At 46.8% G+C, this 14,769-nt stretch overlaps 1 protein-coding gene across 1 annotated transcript in view; it reads left to right on the top strand.

The window, feature by feature from the left end:
* The first annotated feature begins 8,681 nt into the window (after positions 1-8,681).
* INPP5A (inositol polyphosphate-5-phosphatase A) overlaps positions 8,682-14,769 on the top strand; it is a 239,861-nt gene continuing 233,773 nt past the window's right edge. Inside the window, exons 1-2 of the mRNA XM_083741100.1 lie at positions 8,682-9,146; positions 10,827-14,005. Of these exons, the coding sequence (XP_083597226.1) occupies positions 13,931-14,005 (75 nt within the window). The 5' untranslated portion in view covers positions 8,682-9,146; positions 10,827-13,930. The remainder of the gene's footprint in view (positions 9,147-10,826; positions 14,006-14,769) is intronic.

Raw genomic sequence — 14,769 nt, 5'->3', positions numbered from 1 at the left:
GTTAGAGGGTTTTCCTGGGAGGTGGTCGTTGCCGTTATTTATTTATTTATTTATTTATTTATTTATTTATTTATTTTGGTATCTTTATTTTAGATCTTACTATGATTTATGTGGAAATAGTTCGATTTGGTTGTGTACTTTTTTAATGTTTTGTTGCATATGATTATGTTTGTTACATTTGTAATTATGTAATTGTTTTCATGTTGCAAGCTGTCTTGACTATGGAAAGGCAGCCTACAAATATGCACAGATGCTGCTACAATCTAAGGAGAAACTGTGTACTGTTATTTCTTCACCTTTGATGAGAACCGTAGTGAAAAAAATATTCTTACGGTACTCATGGCTGGAATTTACTGCTTGCCTGAGGATTAAGCTTATAGGGAGGAGGAGGAGGAGAAAAAAAATCTTCTCATTTAGGTCAAGGATTAAGAGCTTAATGTTGGCATGAAAGAGGCTATATAAATCCAAGGGAGCCATTTTCCAAAGCTTTGTGCAATACGGAATTGATGCTTGTTGTACCTGGAACCAGGTACGCTTTGCTCTTTGAGAGATGAAATATGCAACAAGTAGAAAATTTAGAGCGGTCCAGTGCAGGCATCCCACTTCACCATACTTAACCATGGCTATATCGGCAAGAAGTATCATGCATACTTTTTTACTACTCCCTGCTCCTTCCCCTCCCCTGCCCTGCCCCATCTCACATAGTAATTTACCCTCATTTTCAACTTTGAAGCAAACTATGCTTAGTGTTCTGTCTGTACCGATGTTAACGCTGTTTGCAATCCTATAGTTAACCATAGTCACAAAATATGGTTTGGTTTCCGCTGTGGTTAGTATTAACATTGATACATATGTGATTTGAATCATAGTTATCTCTAAGCGCCTATGTAAATGGGAATAAGTTAGGGAGAAGAGTGGGATATTCTTGATAGCCTGGTTATGATTAGGAAATATTGCATTTACACTCAACTAATGTTGGAAAGCAGATAAACTTATTCAGGTGAACTTCCTTGCCAATTCCACCCCCCTCCCCCAAAGTATTTAAATCACGGGATGTATCATCAGTGTTTTCAAAGCCTTTTATTATTATTGTGCTTCAAGAATGTATAATAACTGTCAAGAACTAGAAGACAGATGTGTGTAAGTGCAAACTGGAGTAGCATAAGAAAACTACACAAATTATCCCCTGATTTTAAAGCACAAGAAATATATGCCAAATCAGCAGAGCAATATATGTCAACTGCAGAGTATTCCAATGAGTCCCCCCCCCCCAAATCCTGAAATAGGACTATAGCACTGTCTCGTTGATGGTGTCTCCGGCAAACAAGGATCTTTGGGGTGATGTTTTTGCTTCTTCCAATAAAAGAGTTTTGTTGGGAAAGAACAGGTTCAAGGGCTTAATTTTTCACTATGACACAGCATTCCTCAGCACTGCTCTTCTGGGATAGCAACTCAAATCTGTTTTATTTCCAGTGGGAGACAGCAGCAAGGGAAATATTGTTTGAAAACAATTCCCCCCCCCCTTTTAAAAATGCTTATTTCTGCTGTTCTAATCCCATATAACAAGGGTGAGGAACTGGATGTAGCTGGTAGGCTGGATCCTTAACTCTCTCAACACCTGGTGAGAAACTCTTTAGTAGGACTTGCTGTCCACAGGGCTTGACATCAGTGCTGATCATGCGTGCCAGTGAACCCCACTTACAAAGGAACAACAAGGAGCTCCCTTTGTTTCTTTCCAGCCATGTTTTCTACATGTGACATGAGCTGTGAGGTAAGTGGGTGCAGTCTGAAGGAAAACAGTCCCTAGTGGCAACTCCTGGTGCTTAAGATTCTCATTCACTTCCAGGAAGAGAACAACTGTGAGCCTGCAAATAATTGAATGCATGGAACTGCTCATTCCATTAGAATGAACAGATTGTTTGTTTTAATTTTTTTAAAAAGATTTCTATTTTGCTTTCTTTTTCAAAAAGGAAACCAGGTGCTCATGGGAGCATTGCAATTGATTATTGGATCGGGTGGCAGGTCAGGCATAGCCAACATGGTGCCCCTCCCTGACTATTTTCCATGCTGGCTGGAGCCGACTAAAGATAAGACTCCAACAACACCGGTAGGGCCGCAAATGATCTGATGCATCTCCACCAGGTAACCACAGAGCATACGAGACAGGTGGTTGCAGCACCATGGATAGCTCCAAGTGAGCCACTTGCTCCAACAAAGGCCATTGGTGACTCTCTTCCTGCAGTCCTCCATTCCCAAGTTCCACCGCTTTGGGCTAAAGACTGTGGCTCTCAATGGGCCAACTCCCTGACCTGCATACAAGCACCTGTTCACCATTCTGTGGCCTCCCACCTGGCAACTTCCCTGTGCTGTTGAGCAGATGTGATAGCACAGGGAGCACTTGGTGAGATGTGTTCAGGAGACAGTATCTGTGAAGGTCCTGGCTGAAGTTTAGCAAACTCCAAAGCACCAGCTACAGGTTCAGTGAGCTTTGAACCACCAACCTTCAGATGTGTTGGCTCTGAATCAGCAGAAGCAGTAGTCTGGTCCAATTCTGTGTTTGGTGAAACAGTATCTCTAGGCTTAAACTGGTTCCCCAACCCTATTCTATGCAGACTCATAGCAGTTCTCCATATGTCTTGCTGTGGTCTACCTGGAGAAGCCAAGGACTGAATGCTGGACCTTTTGTGTACAAAATATGTGCTCCACCATTAAACTACTTACACAAAAAGCTGATAGATACTTGCTAAGGGCTGCAACCATGATGAAAGTTACAACTTTCCCAGTCTTCAATTAGGAGCCTGTGATTTACTGTATTTTTTTACTGTTTCCACATGCAGACACACAGTCTGCTTTCTTTGTGTGGTGAGCAGCTCATTTTCTCCGGCAGAAATTATTAAGCGAAATCATTCTGAAATTGATTTTTCATCACTAACCTGGACCTCTTGGTGGGGAATCTGAAACTGATTATTTAGGACAAAGTTTTACCCCTGTACAACATCACAATTGCATCACTGCAGAACCACATGGAAGAACCAAGTAAAGAGTTCTTGCCTAGCATATAATTGACTCTGTGCCATCCTTGCGAAGTTTATAGGCCAGGGGCAAGAGAATGGATGCCTTTAGATCCCCTGTCAGGGAGGGAGGGAGGCAGGGAGAGAGAGAGATGGTCTATCAATTTTACAAATGTACAAAGTAGTCCTGAGGCTGTTTTAAATTATGCAGACATTCAACTTGCCTCTAGAGATTGAAAAGACTGTGTGAAAAGACTGTAGGAAGCCAAGCTTGTTCCTGCCTCCTTGGCACAGTAGAGTCTTTAGTCTGTAATGGATGGAGACATCAGTTTGATTATCTAAATGTTTTATGTGTGGCTAGTAAATAGATAAATAAATAATATATTGGGCTCATTTGGCACTTGCCTCATCGGCTACCAAGGGCAATGTAATCTGATACAATCCAAGTCACTCGGAAGAAAGAATATCAAAGATTTGGTTTTGTGGTATCTGTTTATTTGAAATATATACAGAGTGAGCCTGGGAGAGCATGCATATCAATGGTTGGGGCATTTATTGTCTTTCCATCTTCTTCTGCCACTTAGAAGGTGGCTGAGAGCTGATGGACTCTGCTGTCTGGGAGGAAAGGAGCACAGTGGCAATTTTTTCCCTTTCAGGTTTGGTTTCTTGGTTCATCTTGCTTTGAGATGAACATCACTAGTAGAACAAAGAAGGATATCTAATACAGTTGATAGAGAAGAATTTTCAAAATGGTGGAGACAGAAATGAGTCCCTACCCTCCAGTCTGTAACCCCCTTAGCCATTGCAAACTGAGCAATGAATTTCAGCTTGGCTCATAAAAGCTGAGGCCAAAGGTCAAATGTTCTCTGTCTGGCCCTTCAGCATCCACTCCCCAGCCACACACCCCTCTTCCCATGCCACCCCACCACCACCCTTACTTTGTACCCTCCTTGAGTGGGTGGCGCTGTGGGTAAAACCTCAGCGCCTTGGACTTGCCGATCGCATGGTCGGCAGTTCGAATCCCCGCGGTGGGGTGCACTCCCATCGTTCGGTCCCAGCGCCTGCCAACCTAGTAGTTCAAAAGCACCTTTGGGTGCAAGTAGATAAATAGGGACCACTTACCAGCGGGAAGGTAAACGGCGTTCCGTGTGCTGCGCTGGCTCGCCAAATGCAGCTTGTCATGCTGGCCACGTGACCCGGAAGTGTCTGCGGGCAGCGCTGGCTCCCGGCCTATAGAGTGAGATGAGCGCACAACCCTAGAGTCTGACAAGACTGGGACAGGGGTACCTTTACCTTTACCTTGAGTATTTTGGCCTGGCTTTAAATGTGTCCTTGAAAGATAATGCCTGGATAAAGAATAGAGAGGGGTGTAAGAGTGTGTGTAGATTCTGGTAAATTGTGGTATAAATATATGTGCCTTTTCTGTGCAAAACGGGGACTTGGTATGTCCCCTCTTGCTTCAAACAGTTCTGCTTTAAGAGTGCTGTTTGGGAGAAGCAGCACAAAATGAATCAGTATTAAAACAATTAAAAAGTGATCATGGTAGCCATGAAATCCACATGACACTTCACTTCACAGACTATCGCACGTGGGCTAGAGTGTTGATTGGTGCTATTGCAGATCCATAGGCAAAAAGTCAAATTTAGAACCGTCGTGCAAATTTGACCCCCACCAGGAGATTTGATATTTTTCAAGGGCTGTTAATGATGCAACTATAACCGGGCATGATTTGCAGCACTGGAGATTTAAAACTGCATTACATTTTTCATACTCAATATAGCAGGATAGTACAAGCAGGACAATAAATAATAATGAATTAAATGATAATAATTAATAACAAGTTTTAAAAGCAAAATAAATGGGTCTTGCCTGCTTTGATTTATGCTAGCTAATTCAGGAAAACAATGGAAAATTATAGCAAAGTCCATTGCTACAGAACCTAGAAATAAATCAAGGTGATCTTTCTGTAACCCTGGGATAGGGGCCATTTTTTTTTTAATTGGAAAACATTTTATTTGGTTTTTACAATAATAGTTACACTTCAAGTGATACAAAATCCTGCCAATGTTTCTATCTGCTTACAGTAGTCTCTTAGATAACTTATAAATTTCTCCCATTCTTTTTATAAAGTTTTTGTTCTCTTGATTCCTGAGTTTTCCAGTCAAGTCTGCCATTTCAGCATAGTCCACCGGCTTGGTTTCCCATTCTTCTCTGGTCGGAACTGTATCTTCCTTCCATCTCTGGGCTAGTAGCATCTGGGTGGCTGTTGTTCCACACATGAAAAGTCTTTTCTGGTTGGATAGGGGACATATTTTTCACCCAGAGGACAGCATTGCCTCATGGGCAACATTCCTGAACAGTAGGTTATGTCACAGGCACACCCCTCCATCCCTCATCCAAGCGAGCAAGAAGCATTGTCATAGTTCAATGTCACATTCCAACCGGGCAAAAACAAGAAGGGCACAGAGCAAGGCCATAGAGGGAAGAAGACTAGGGAGAGTCAAGGATTGGATAGAGAGGCCAGGAGGCCCCAGGACTGTGACTCCTGCCCTAAGTATATGCAATTCACTTCTGACAGTCCAATCCTGACTTGTCTCACAAGGGGCTTCTCCAGACTGTTTTTGTTGTCATTGATGCAACAATAGTGCACTAGTGGTGGGTTTATACCTGTTAAAATGCTCTGGACAAAGGCATACCATTTAAGTTAGGCTCGTGCTTGTGGTGGGCAGGGATGAAGGCAAAAGTGGGTGGAGCAACAGAGGTGACCCTTACCTTACTTTCACAGTAAGATACCTTCTAGCCACAAATCAGAGGTTTGTACATACATAAGCCATGTGAGTCTCTTGATCTGTGCATGCAATAAGACATTATGCCAGTTCAGAGACATTGGGGGAGGGGATGGAGCAGGACCTGTGAGCATGTGACTTGGGGACAGTCCCTAGAGGGGGTTAAAGAGGGCTAGCCTTGCTGTAGGGAATTGCAGAGTTGCAAAGTTCTGTCCCAAGTAATCCTGCACTGGCCATGCCCAGTGGAGATACTCTGAGCATGCCTTCCCAGCAAGTCTGGGTAGATACATAGAGGAGAAGACAGATTCTGGGCCAACCACTTACAGCTACGAAGGTCATCGACAGCATTTTGAAGTGGGGCTAGAAACTTAACTGGAAGCTACTGTAGTTGTGTTACATACATACATAATTTTATTTGAATGCTGCCTTCCCACAATTCAAACCATGCTCAAGGCGGCTCACAACATGAAAACAATACGTAACTGCAACATAGCAAAAGTAGTCATAAACAAAACATTAAAAATACACAACCAAGCTGAACAATTTCCACACAAGTCACAACAAGATCTGAACTAAAGATACAAAAAAAAACCAGTAGCAGCAACGCCCTCCCAACAAACCTCCACAAACTATATCACAGCCCAAGATTTTATTCAGCAGCCTCGGCTTTCGTAGCTGGAGTCAGTCCAGGGCCCACCTTCCCAGGCCTGGTGGAAGAAGGCCTGCAAGGCAGGGAGCAAGTCTTCCAGCCAAGGTGTGAACTGCATGCTCATCCTCATCAGCATTCTGAACCTGATGTAGTTTCTGAGAACTCGTCAAAGGCAGCCCTGTGTACAGTGTGTTAAATAATCCATCCTGAAGGTGACTAAGGCATGAATCACTGTGGCTATCTAAGAAAACGTAGCTGGCATACCAGCCATAGCTGACGAAAGGCACTACTGGCATTGCCATCACCAGATCTAGAATTGAAAGGCACCCCTAAATTCTGATGAGGAATGCAACTGCATCCAAAACAGGCTGCAAGCCTACTCCGGAAATTCTATACATCCTGGCTTAGGCCATGCGCCTACATTGCACTGGTGCTCATTGGTAAATCAAGAGAATGAAGGGTGCTAGACACACACACACACACACACACACACACACACACACACACACAGGTCCAGGAGCCCCATGAATAGTTAAACTTAGTAGGGTACAGTCCAGAAGGAACAATATGTTTTAGCTACAAGGTATCAGCCTTTAGTTAGAAAAGGGAATGTACTAAGGGAATGTACTCCCACTTGCAATTGTTCAATGAGGACTGAGCTACAAAATGCTAAGTTCCTGTTGAGGAAGGACAGACAATGGGGAGAATGGAACGGAGTAGCTGGAATCCTGAATGGAGAACATTTCATGCTGCCACATTTTGTTTCAGATCCCACTTGTGCCTTTCTATGAGGATTTCAGTTGTCTTACTGAACAGCTCCTTAAGTATATACATTGCTCCCAAATTGCTGATAGTAAAAGTTGATCAGATAATGTAGAATTAGTTTCCTGAACCTTTGAGTCAAGATGGGACTCTGGGTGGTTTAATAAAAGTGTATATGAATGTATGTTGTTTTGCCTGAGAAGGGGTATGTGAGATATTTACTATGCAGTTTGAATTACATCATAACACCCTCTATAGTAGTATAGCTGGTAACATAACAAGGCCATTTGTGAAATCCCAACAGTTAAGACATAGCAGAAAACACTCCTATCAGACTTATAGAAAGGCAAGAAGAATTTGGTTACAGGTTTAGCTTTCCCACCCTTCTAAATGAACACCAACTTCATCTAAGTTTGCATCTGGCGCTGCGTGACCAGAGGCCTGCTCACACTATGGGGTTTCCCCTTCCCTTTATCCACCCCTAGGTAAAGGTAAAGAGACCCCTGCATTAGGTCTAGTCGTGACCGACTCTGGAGTTGCAGCGCTCATCTCGCTTTATTGGCCAAGGAAGCTGGCGTACAGCTTCCAGGTCATGTGGCCAGCATGACTAAGCCGCTTCTGGCGAACCAGAGCAGCACATGGAAACGCTGTTTACCTTCCCGCCAGAGTGGTACCTATTTATCTACTTGCACTTTGACGTGCTTTTGAACTGCTAGGTTGGCAGGAGCAGGGACTGAGCGACGGGAGTTCACCCCGTCACAGGGATTCAAACCGCCAACCTTCTGATCGGCAAGTCCTAGCCCTGTGGTTTAGACCACAGCGCCACCTGCGTCCCTTATCCACCCCCCGCACCCCCTAAAATATGCTCTGGAGGGTTTCCCAACTCTCTGGAACAGAATTTGAGGGTGCACGAGGGAGCTTCATGGGGGAGGAGGAGGAGGAGAAATTCCACTGCACAAGCAGAAGTATGTTGCTCAAGTGGAACAGCGGCGTTGAGTGAAGCTCATTTAATATATTTCAGTCAAAAGGAAAGTGGGTTAGAATGCATAAGAGATGATCTACTACAATGGCAATTTGATACTTACATGAACTCGCATAGTGGATATGAATACAATGGCACTGCAAGACATTGGCAGGTGCGGAGGAGGATATTGGTAGTAATATATGTTAGCCTGTGGTCTTATTGTACAGGGTGTTTATAGGAAAACTGCACTCTTGCAGTCCAGATGCTGTCCTCACAATTGCAGGAAACAGAATCCCCAAAGCACCAATAAACACATGCCAAATAAATGGGATGCATCCATCTTTCCACCATCTGAATAGTGTGCAGTTAGTTACAGAGTGATCCTGCAGATGTTGCACTCGGAAGGAAGTCCAATAGGCATATGCCTTAGTAACTGGGTTTTGTGCTTTGGCCTTAAGCGTGTGAAAAGTGAGAATTAGTATATTATAGCTGCACTTGTCTACACAGATTGGCAGTGGTTCTCCCCCTAAGTGGTAGTCCAGTGGCAGCTAGAGGGCACCAGGTTGGGGAAATATACAATAAATCATCACACAGGAGAAGTGAGGTTACAGGGAACCAGGCGAGGGCCTTCTTGGTAGTGGCCCCCTCCCTGTGGAACGGCCTCCCAGCAGATGTCAAGGAAATAAACAACTATCTGACTTTTAGAAGACACCTGAAGGCAGTCCTGCATAGAAAAGTTTTTAATGTTTGATGTTTTACTGTGCTTGGTGGTTTAATTTGTTGAAAGCCACCCAGAGTGGCTGATGCAGCCCTGTCAGATGGGTGGCAAGCAAGCAAGCAAGCAAGCAAGCAAATAAATAAATAAATAAATGCTACAACACGAGAGAGAGAGAGAGAGAGAGAGAGAGAGAGAGAGAGAGAGAGAGAGACTTGCACTTGTTAGTCAACTCTGTAAAAATAATTCTGATAAAAGCGTTAAATCATCAACTTGACAAAAAGAGAAATGACAAAGTCAAATATGATGGTGCTTGGACAGCATAATATGTAGAGGAGTGTTTACTTTATCAGACCTTCAAATGGCATAGGAAATCCCCCCCCCCCCAAAAAACCCACACACACATAAGACAGTTGCTGTTTCTCAAAAGTTTCCCTTGTTTGAATTGAAGATCCACTGCACGACAACATTGTTATAACATTAACAACTCAGCCCTTTGTTTTTAAAATATGCAACAGCCTACCCCCATGGTTTGCTTACGTGTGAAGCTAGCGATCAGTGCCATGGCTTGTTTCATATTTCTGACTCTGAAAATATTCTGAAAAGGAATAAAAGATCTAAGAGCTTCTGGAACCGAACAGCACCAAGAACCTTGCACTAGATCTCTCTCTCAGTCTCTCCCACTCTTTCTGTAATTTTTAATATATGAAAAGGATTTATATATAAAGAATTCAAACTAGTTCCGGACCTACGTGCCCATGATTCAAATTATTGATTACAAGGCAAGGAATACTGCAAGACACGGAGTTCTGTGTGGAGATGATGAAAGGAATTCCTTTAGAATGTGGGTCTTCTTCCCTTTCCTTTCTTAAGGGCTCACACACTGTCTCTTTGATGGACTGAATAGTATTGATATGCTGTGAGGGTATCTAATCAGAGTGGTTTAGCCTCTGCCTTGCATGCGAAAGATCCCAAGTTGAGTCGCTGGCATCTTTAGGAAAACTCCTTCCTGAAAACTTGGAGAGTGGCTGCCAGTCCGTGTAGGGCAGCCTAACAAGGGGAACCGGTTCCACTTAGGGCAGCCCCAGCACCAAGGTGAGTTAGGCAGATATGTGAGTTTGGCAGCAGGGTGAGGAGGCCTAGGGTACAGGCCTCGGCTTCACCTTTCCTTCCATTAACCCCCCTCTACCATACTCTCAATAAAAAAAAACCCTTAAAAGTGCAAACACAGTTATGCCAGGAGGGGCACTGGGATATTCTTCTGTTTTGCATGAGCATCTCTCCTCGTTGGACAGAGGTCATGGGTGTGTCTAAGGAGCAAGAAGCTCCTGGCTTTCTGATAACACATTTGTTTCCTTGAGGTCAAGGTGCCAAACCCGAGAAAGCTAAGAGAGGCAGAGAGGCTGGTGGATGAGGCCTTCAGATATGTTATAGCTGTGTCCCACCCCCGTGACATTTCCCCTACTGTCAGGGAAGAAATTAGGGTTTCTTGGAAGGAAAATGTCACTCAGAGGAAGGAACATTCCCTTACAAGGGACTGATTCCCTGAGGAATGAACAGCTACCCCCTCATTCCAAGGATACTCCGATGGGACAGGGGAGTGATCCTGGTAATGTGTGATTTTATCATGAAGGACACATGTACTTGGGTGTCCGATGAACATAAAGGCCACAGGGCAGATTGCCTGCCTGGTAGAAAGGTTGTTGCCTAGATGGCCTGGTATGTAATGCTAGGGAGAAGTCAGTGGTTGTGGTGCATGTTGGCACCAATGGCATCAGGAAATGTAGCCATGAGTTCTTTGAAGCCCAATTTGGGTTGGTAGTAGGATCCTGAAGACAGGACCTCCAAGGTAGTTTTCTCGGAAATGCTACCACTTCTACACCCAAGGCCAGCCAGATGGTGTTGGGAGGTGGTGTTTGCATTTGTTACAGTGGGGTAGGAGATATGAAAATAATGCCAATATATTTCACATCTGGCAACCAATACGCACCTTTGCTTTCAGATAGTACATGGGTAGACGAGTCTAAAAAGTCTGGAACCCAAATTTTAACAGCCCTCTAGTGGCTATGATGCCTTATTTACCAGAAGTAATGTATTTAGTGTGAACTCTAGATGTGTATACTGACTACTAGGACTATAAATGTGAAAAGACAGCTAAACCTCTCTGTGCAACTATTAAGAGCCCTGGGTTCTACTCTTGACTGGCTTTTCCAAGCACTTGTGCTGATGTCAATGGAATGTAGACTTGTGCTTGATTCAGTGGCTGAATAGGGCACAACTGCCAAATATATAATGGAAGATAGAAACCTATCAGCCTGTATAAATTGGGTTTAAACGCCTCTCTGTGGTCAGCAGACTCCCATGTGTTTCTTTAGTCTTTTAATAGGTAGTTTTAATTGTTTCATTCTGTACCCAATTCCAAAAAGTTATGGCAAAACAGAGCCAAATTTACCTTGAATTTGTGCACAAGGCATGATGTTCTACAGTCCATAAAAATGTCAGGTTCCAGATGAATCACAGGGTAACATAGCCATGTATTCAGTATGAATGTCTGCAAAGGAGTGCCAAAAGTACGTGGTCCTTATAGGTGCTTTCTGTGATCAGGTTCTGCCTCCTATGGTTCATATAGATTCCTAAACACACATAATGTATGAGCAGTGCACTCCTATGCACATCTACTCAGAAGTGAGCTCCATTGAGCTTAATGGGACTATTTCTGAGATGAGTAAAGGACAGCAACCTTACTTATCAGTGGTGTAGCAGAGCAGGAACATGGGAGTACAGGAACACTGAGAGCAGGAGCAATTACTTCATCTGCCAGAGGTGATAATGAGGCTTTCAAGTTTAACTGTGACAGCAAAACAGATTATAACAGGAAAAATCAAGCTGAGTATGTGTGGTAGGCGGAAGAATAGTTCCTTAGTTCTTTCCTTTCCTTTGATGGGGTTCCTACTTGTTTGCAAGATCGGTTGCATTTCTAACTAAAGCATTCACCATGAATTCAGTGGAACTTTCTCCTAGTCAGTGTTGCTTCGTACGGTAATCATGGGACATGGCTGATCAGCAATTCAAGCACACAAAAGCACTGTGATACCACCCTTTGCTGGACCTCTATTCGGTGGCTGCCGGCTGATCCTTGTATATCAGGGGATTGTGTTGTTGTGAGGGTGTGTGTGTGTGCATATATATGGAGATATTGTGTACAGCTGTGGGGGCTCTCAGGATGAGCTCCTGCACTTCAGAATCTACTTCGGCTAGTTAAGTCAATCAAAGGAAGTTGCATAGAACTGGGCTGCAAATATTTTAGGACAGGGCTGGTAGAGGGTTGTCTCTATGTCATGCCTTTTCTTGGGAGTCAGGAAGCCCTTCTGTTTCCATAGGTACATGAAACAAAAGGAATTGTAGCTCAGTGGCCGAGCATCTGCTTCACATGCAGAAGTACCAGGTTCAATGCCCAGGAGTTTTAGGTAGGGCTGGCAGAGAGACCAGTGCCTGATATCTGAAGAGTGGATTCCTGTCAGACTATAATGACCAGTGATTTGACTCAGTCTCAAGCAGTTTCCCCTGCTTCTATATATCGAAAGTGTATTATACGACCCTTAATTAATTCCCTGAATATTCAGAACATCACTGCAATGATGTCATCTGTTTATGCAGAGGCAACAGGAAACCAGATGTCCTATCCTGGAGATATCTTTTTTAACTGAGTGCTACACTAACGTCGAAACAGCACGGTTTCCCCCCTCGACTTTTAGTATAGGACGCAGAAGCCCAAGTTAATACAGTATTATGCAGATTCACACGGAGGGAAAAAATGCGTTGAAACGCTAGTTAGTAGAACGGCTGGCAGATAAGTTTCACCTGGCATTCAAAAGCACACGAGCGTATGGAAAGGTTCAACAATCGTGCGGCGTGCTCCGGCGTTTAAACACATCCGACCCGCCGTTGCAGACGCCAGTTCCACAACCGCGCGAGTTGCGTAATTCGCTGCCTCTTCCGAAGGCGCGAAGCTGAAGAAACCCTCCGCCGATTACACACAGACACACACACACACCACTTCAGTGCAGCAAAAGCAACCGCAGGCCAACCTCTCCCTCCCCTCGCAACCCCCTGCACTCGAAGCACGTTACTGCCGCCCGTCGCCCTCCCCATTGTCGAAGAAACAGCAGCCTGTGGCTGGGGACTGCTCGTTCGAGCCGCTCTAGCGGAGCGGCGTTGCCCTTTTAAGACGAGCCGTGTCAGGCCCGTGACGTCAGAGGAGTGCAGAGATCTAGTCGTCGCGGCTGCTGCTCCTCTTTCTGTTATTGCAGGCAAAGGCTGGGAAGAGGAGGAGGAGGACGAGGAAGAGGAGGGGTGGCTTCTCCGGCTGCATCGAGCGGTTCCTCTGCCTGGGCTGCTGCCCCCCTGGAAGCGAGGACGCCGCCGCCGCCGCCGGGCACTGCCCCCTTGCCTGCCTGCCTTCCTTCCTCCCTCCCTCCCTCCCTCCGCCGAAGAGTTTCCTTTGTATTTCTGGAGGGCTTTGCCATGCACCAGGATCCGGCGGCAGCAGCAACGGCCAGCGGCAGGAGGAACTTTCCCAGCCGGAGCCGAATGGCTGAGAAGGGGGCGATTTAAGAGCGAAGTCCGCTTTCCTCTCCTGCCCGACGAGGCGGCGGCGGCTGCAGCAGCAGCAGCAGCAGCGAGGAGGGAGGCAGCCAGCCAGCCAGTGCGGGCGGGGTGGGGGATCACCCGGCCCCCCTGAGACGGGGCGCTCAGCCCGGATGCCGGCGCCCCTGCTGCCCCCGGCGGGAGAAGTGCGAGGGTCTCCTCCCTCCGCTGGGGCGCCGCCAGCCGGCGCGTAAAGCTCCTCTGCAGAAGCCCATCCGAGGCGAGCACTTGGGCGAACTTCCCTCGGACTCTCCCCTCTCCCGCCGTCGGAGTGCACGGCCCGCTGGCCTCCCTGCCCGTGATTATTTCCGTGCAATTCGGAGGTGGGGTGCTGCTTCGTCGTCTATTTAAATATATACACGCGCGCGCACAGAGAAACTATTTTGGGCCAGGATCATGGCGATGAAAGGGACTGCCGCCAACACCGGGATCTTGCTTGTGACGGCCAACGTGGGATCCTTGTTCGACGATGTGAGTAGCGGGGCTGGCCAGGCGGCCGGGTCGGGGGTGGAGGGCTCCTCGCAAGCGCCGCGCGCGCAGGTGGGGCCCGGTCACCTGCAGATGGAGGCTCCGGGCGCGTTCGTGCGCCCTGGCTGCTTTGGGCAATGGTGGTTCTGTGTCCCCATTTCTCCCTGCTGGGGCATCGCTGGCGGAGTGGCTGCAGGCGACCATGACCGCGCCAGCCTGCCTACTTCCTTGGTGGCTCGGAAGCGGGGTGGGGGGTGGGGAAGGGGAGGAGGTCGGGGTTGAGCCCGGCGTGGCTTTTCTCCAGGTCCTAGCGCCCTTCCAGTGTCGGCTTCCCAGCGAGGAGAAAGCCCCACGGGCGGTTGGAGGGCAGCCCTGCCAAGCCGGAGCCCGTGCCTGCGCGGTGCCACTTCTGGGGATTGACGCCTTGCGCGTCAGACTGGGGATTCCCTTTGGGCCGCCCCGCTCAGGAAGCGGAGAAGGACAGAGGCGAGTCGCGCCGCCTCCCCGAGAGCGCACCTAGCCTGGCTGACCCGGCGCGGCCGCTCCGCCCCGCCCCGCCCCTTAGGCGCTCTTCAGGAAGCCGGGCTTGGGGAGGCGCTTGGGGACGGCGAGAGGGCCGGGCCCGCCGTCCTCAACAAAGTTTTCCCTCTCTGTTCCCTAGTTGGGGCAACTGCCCGCCGTTTGGGGAGGGGGGATTGGCGGAGGGGGGATGGGGGGGTCGCAGGACCTTCCCTCCCACGCACTTAAACCCCCGGCGTTACCCTTTT

The sequence above is a fragment of the Podarcis gaigeae genome (genome assembly GCF_964106915.1).
Source record: "Podarcis gaigeae genome assembly, chromosome: 5".
NCBI lineage: Eukaryota > Metazoa > Chordata > Lepidosauria > Squamata > Lacertidae > Podarcis > Podarcis gaigeae.
This window is presented reverse-complemented; position numbering and strand designations above follow the sequence as displayed.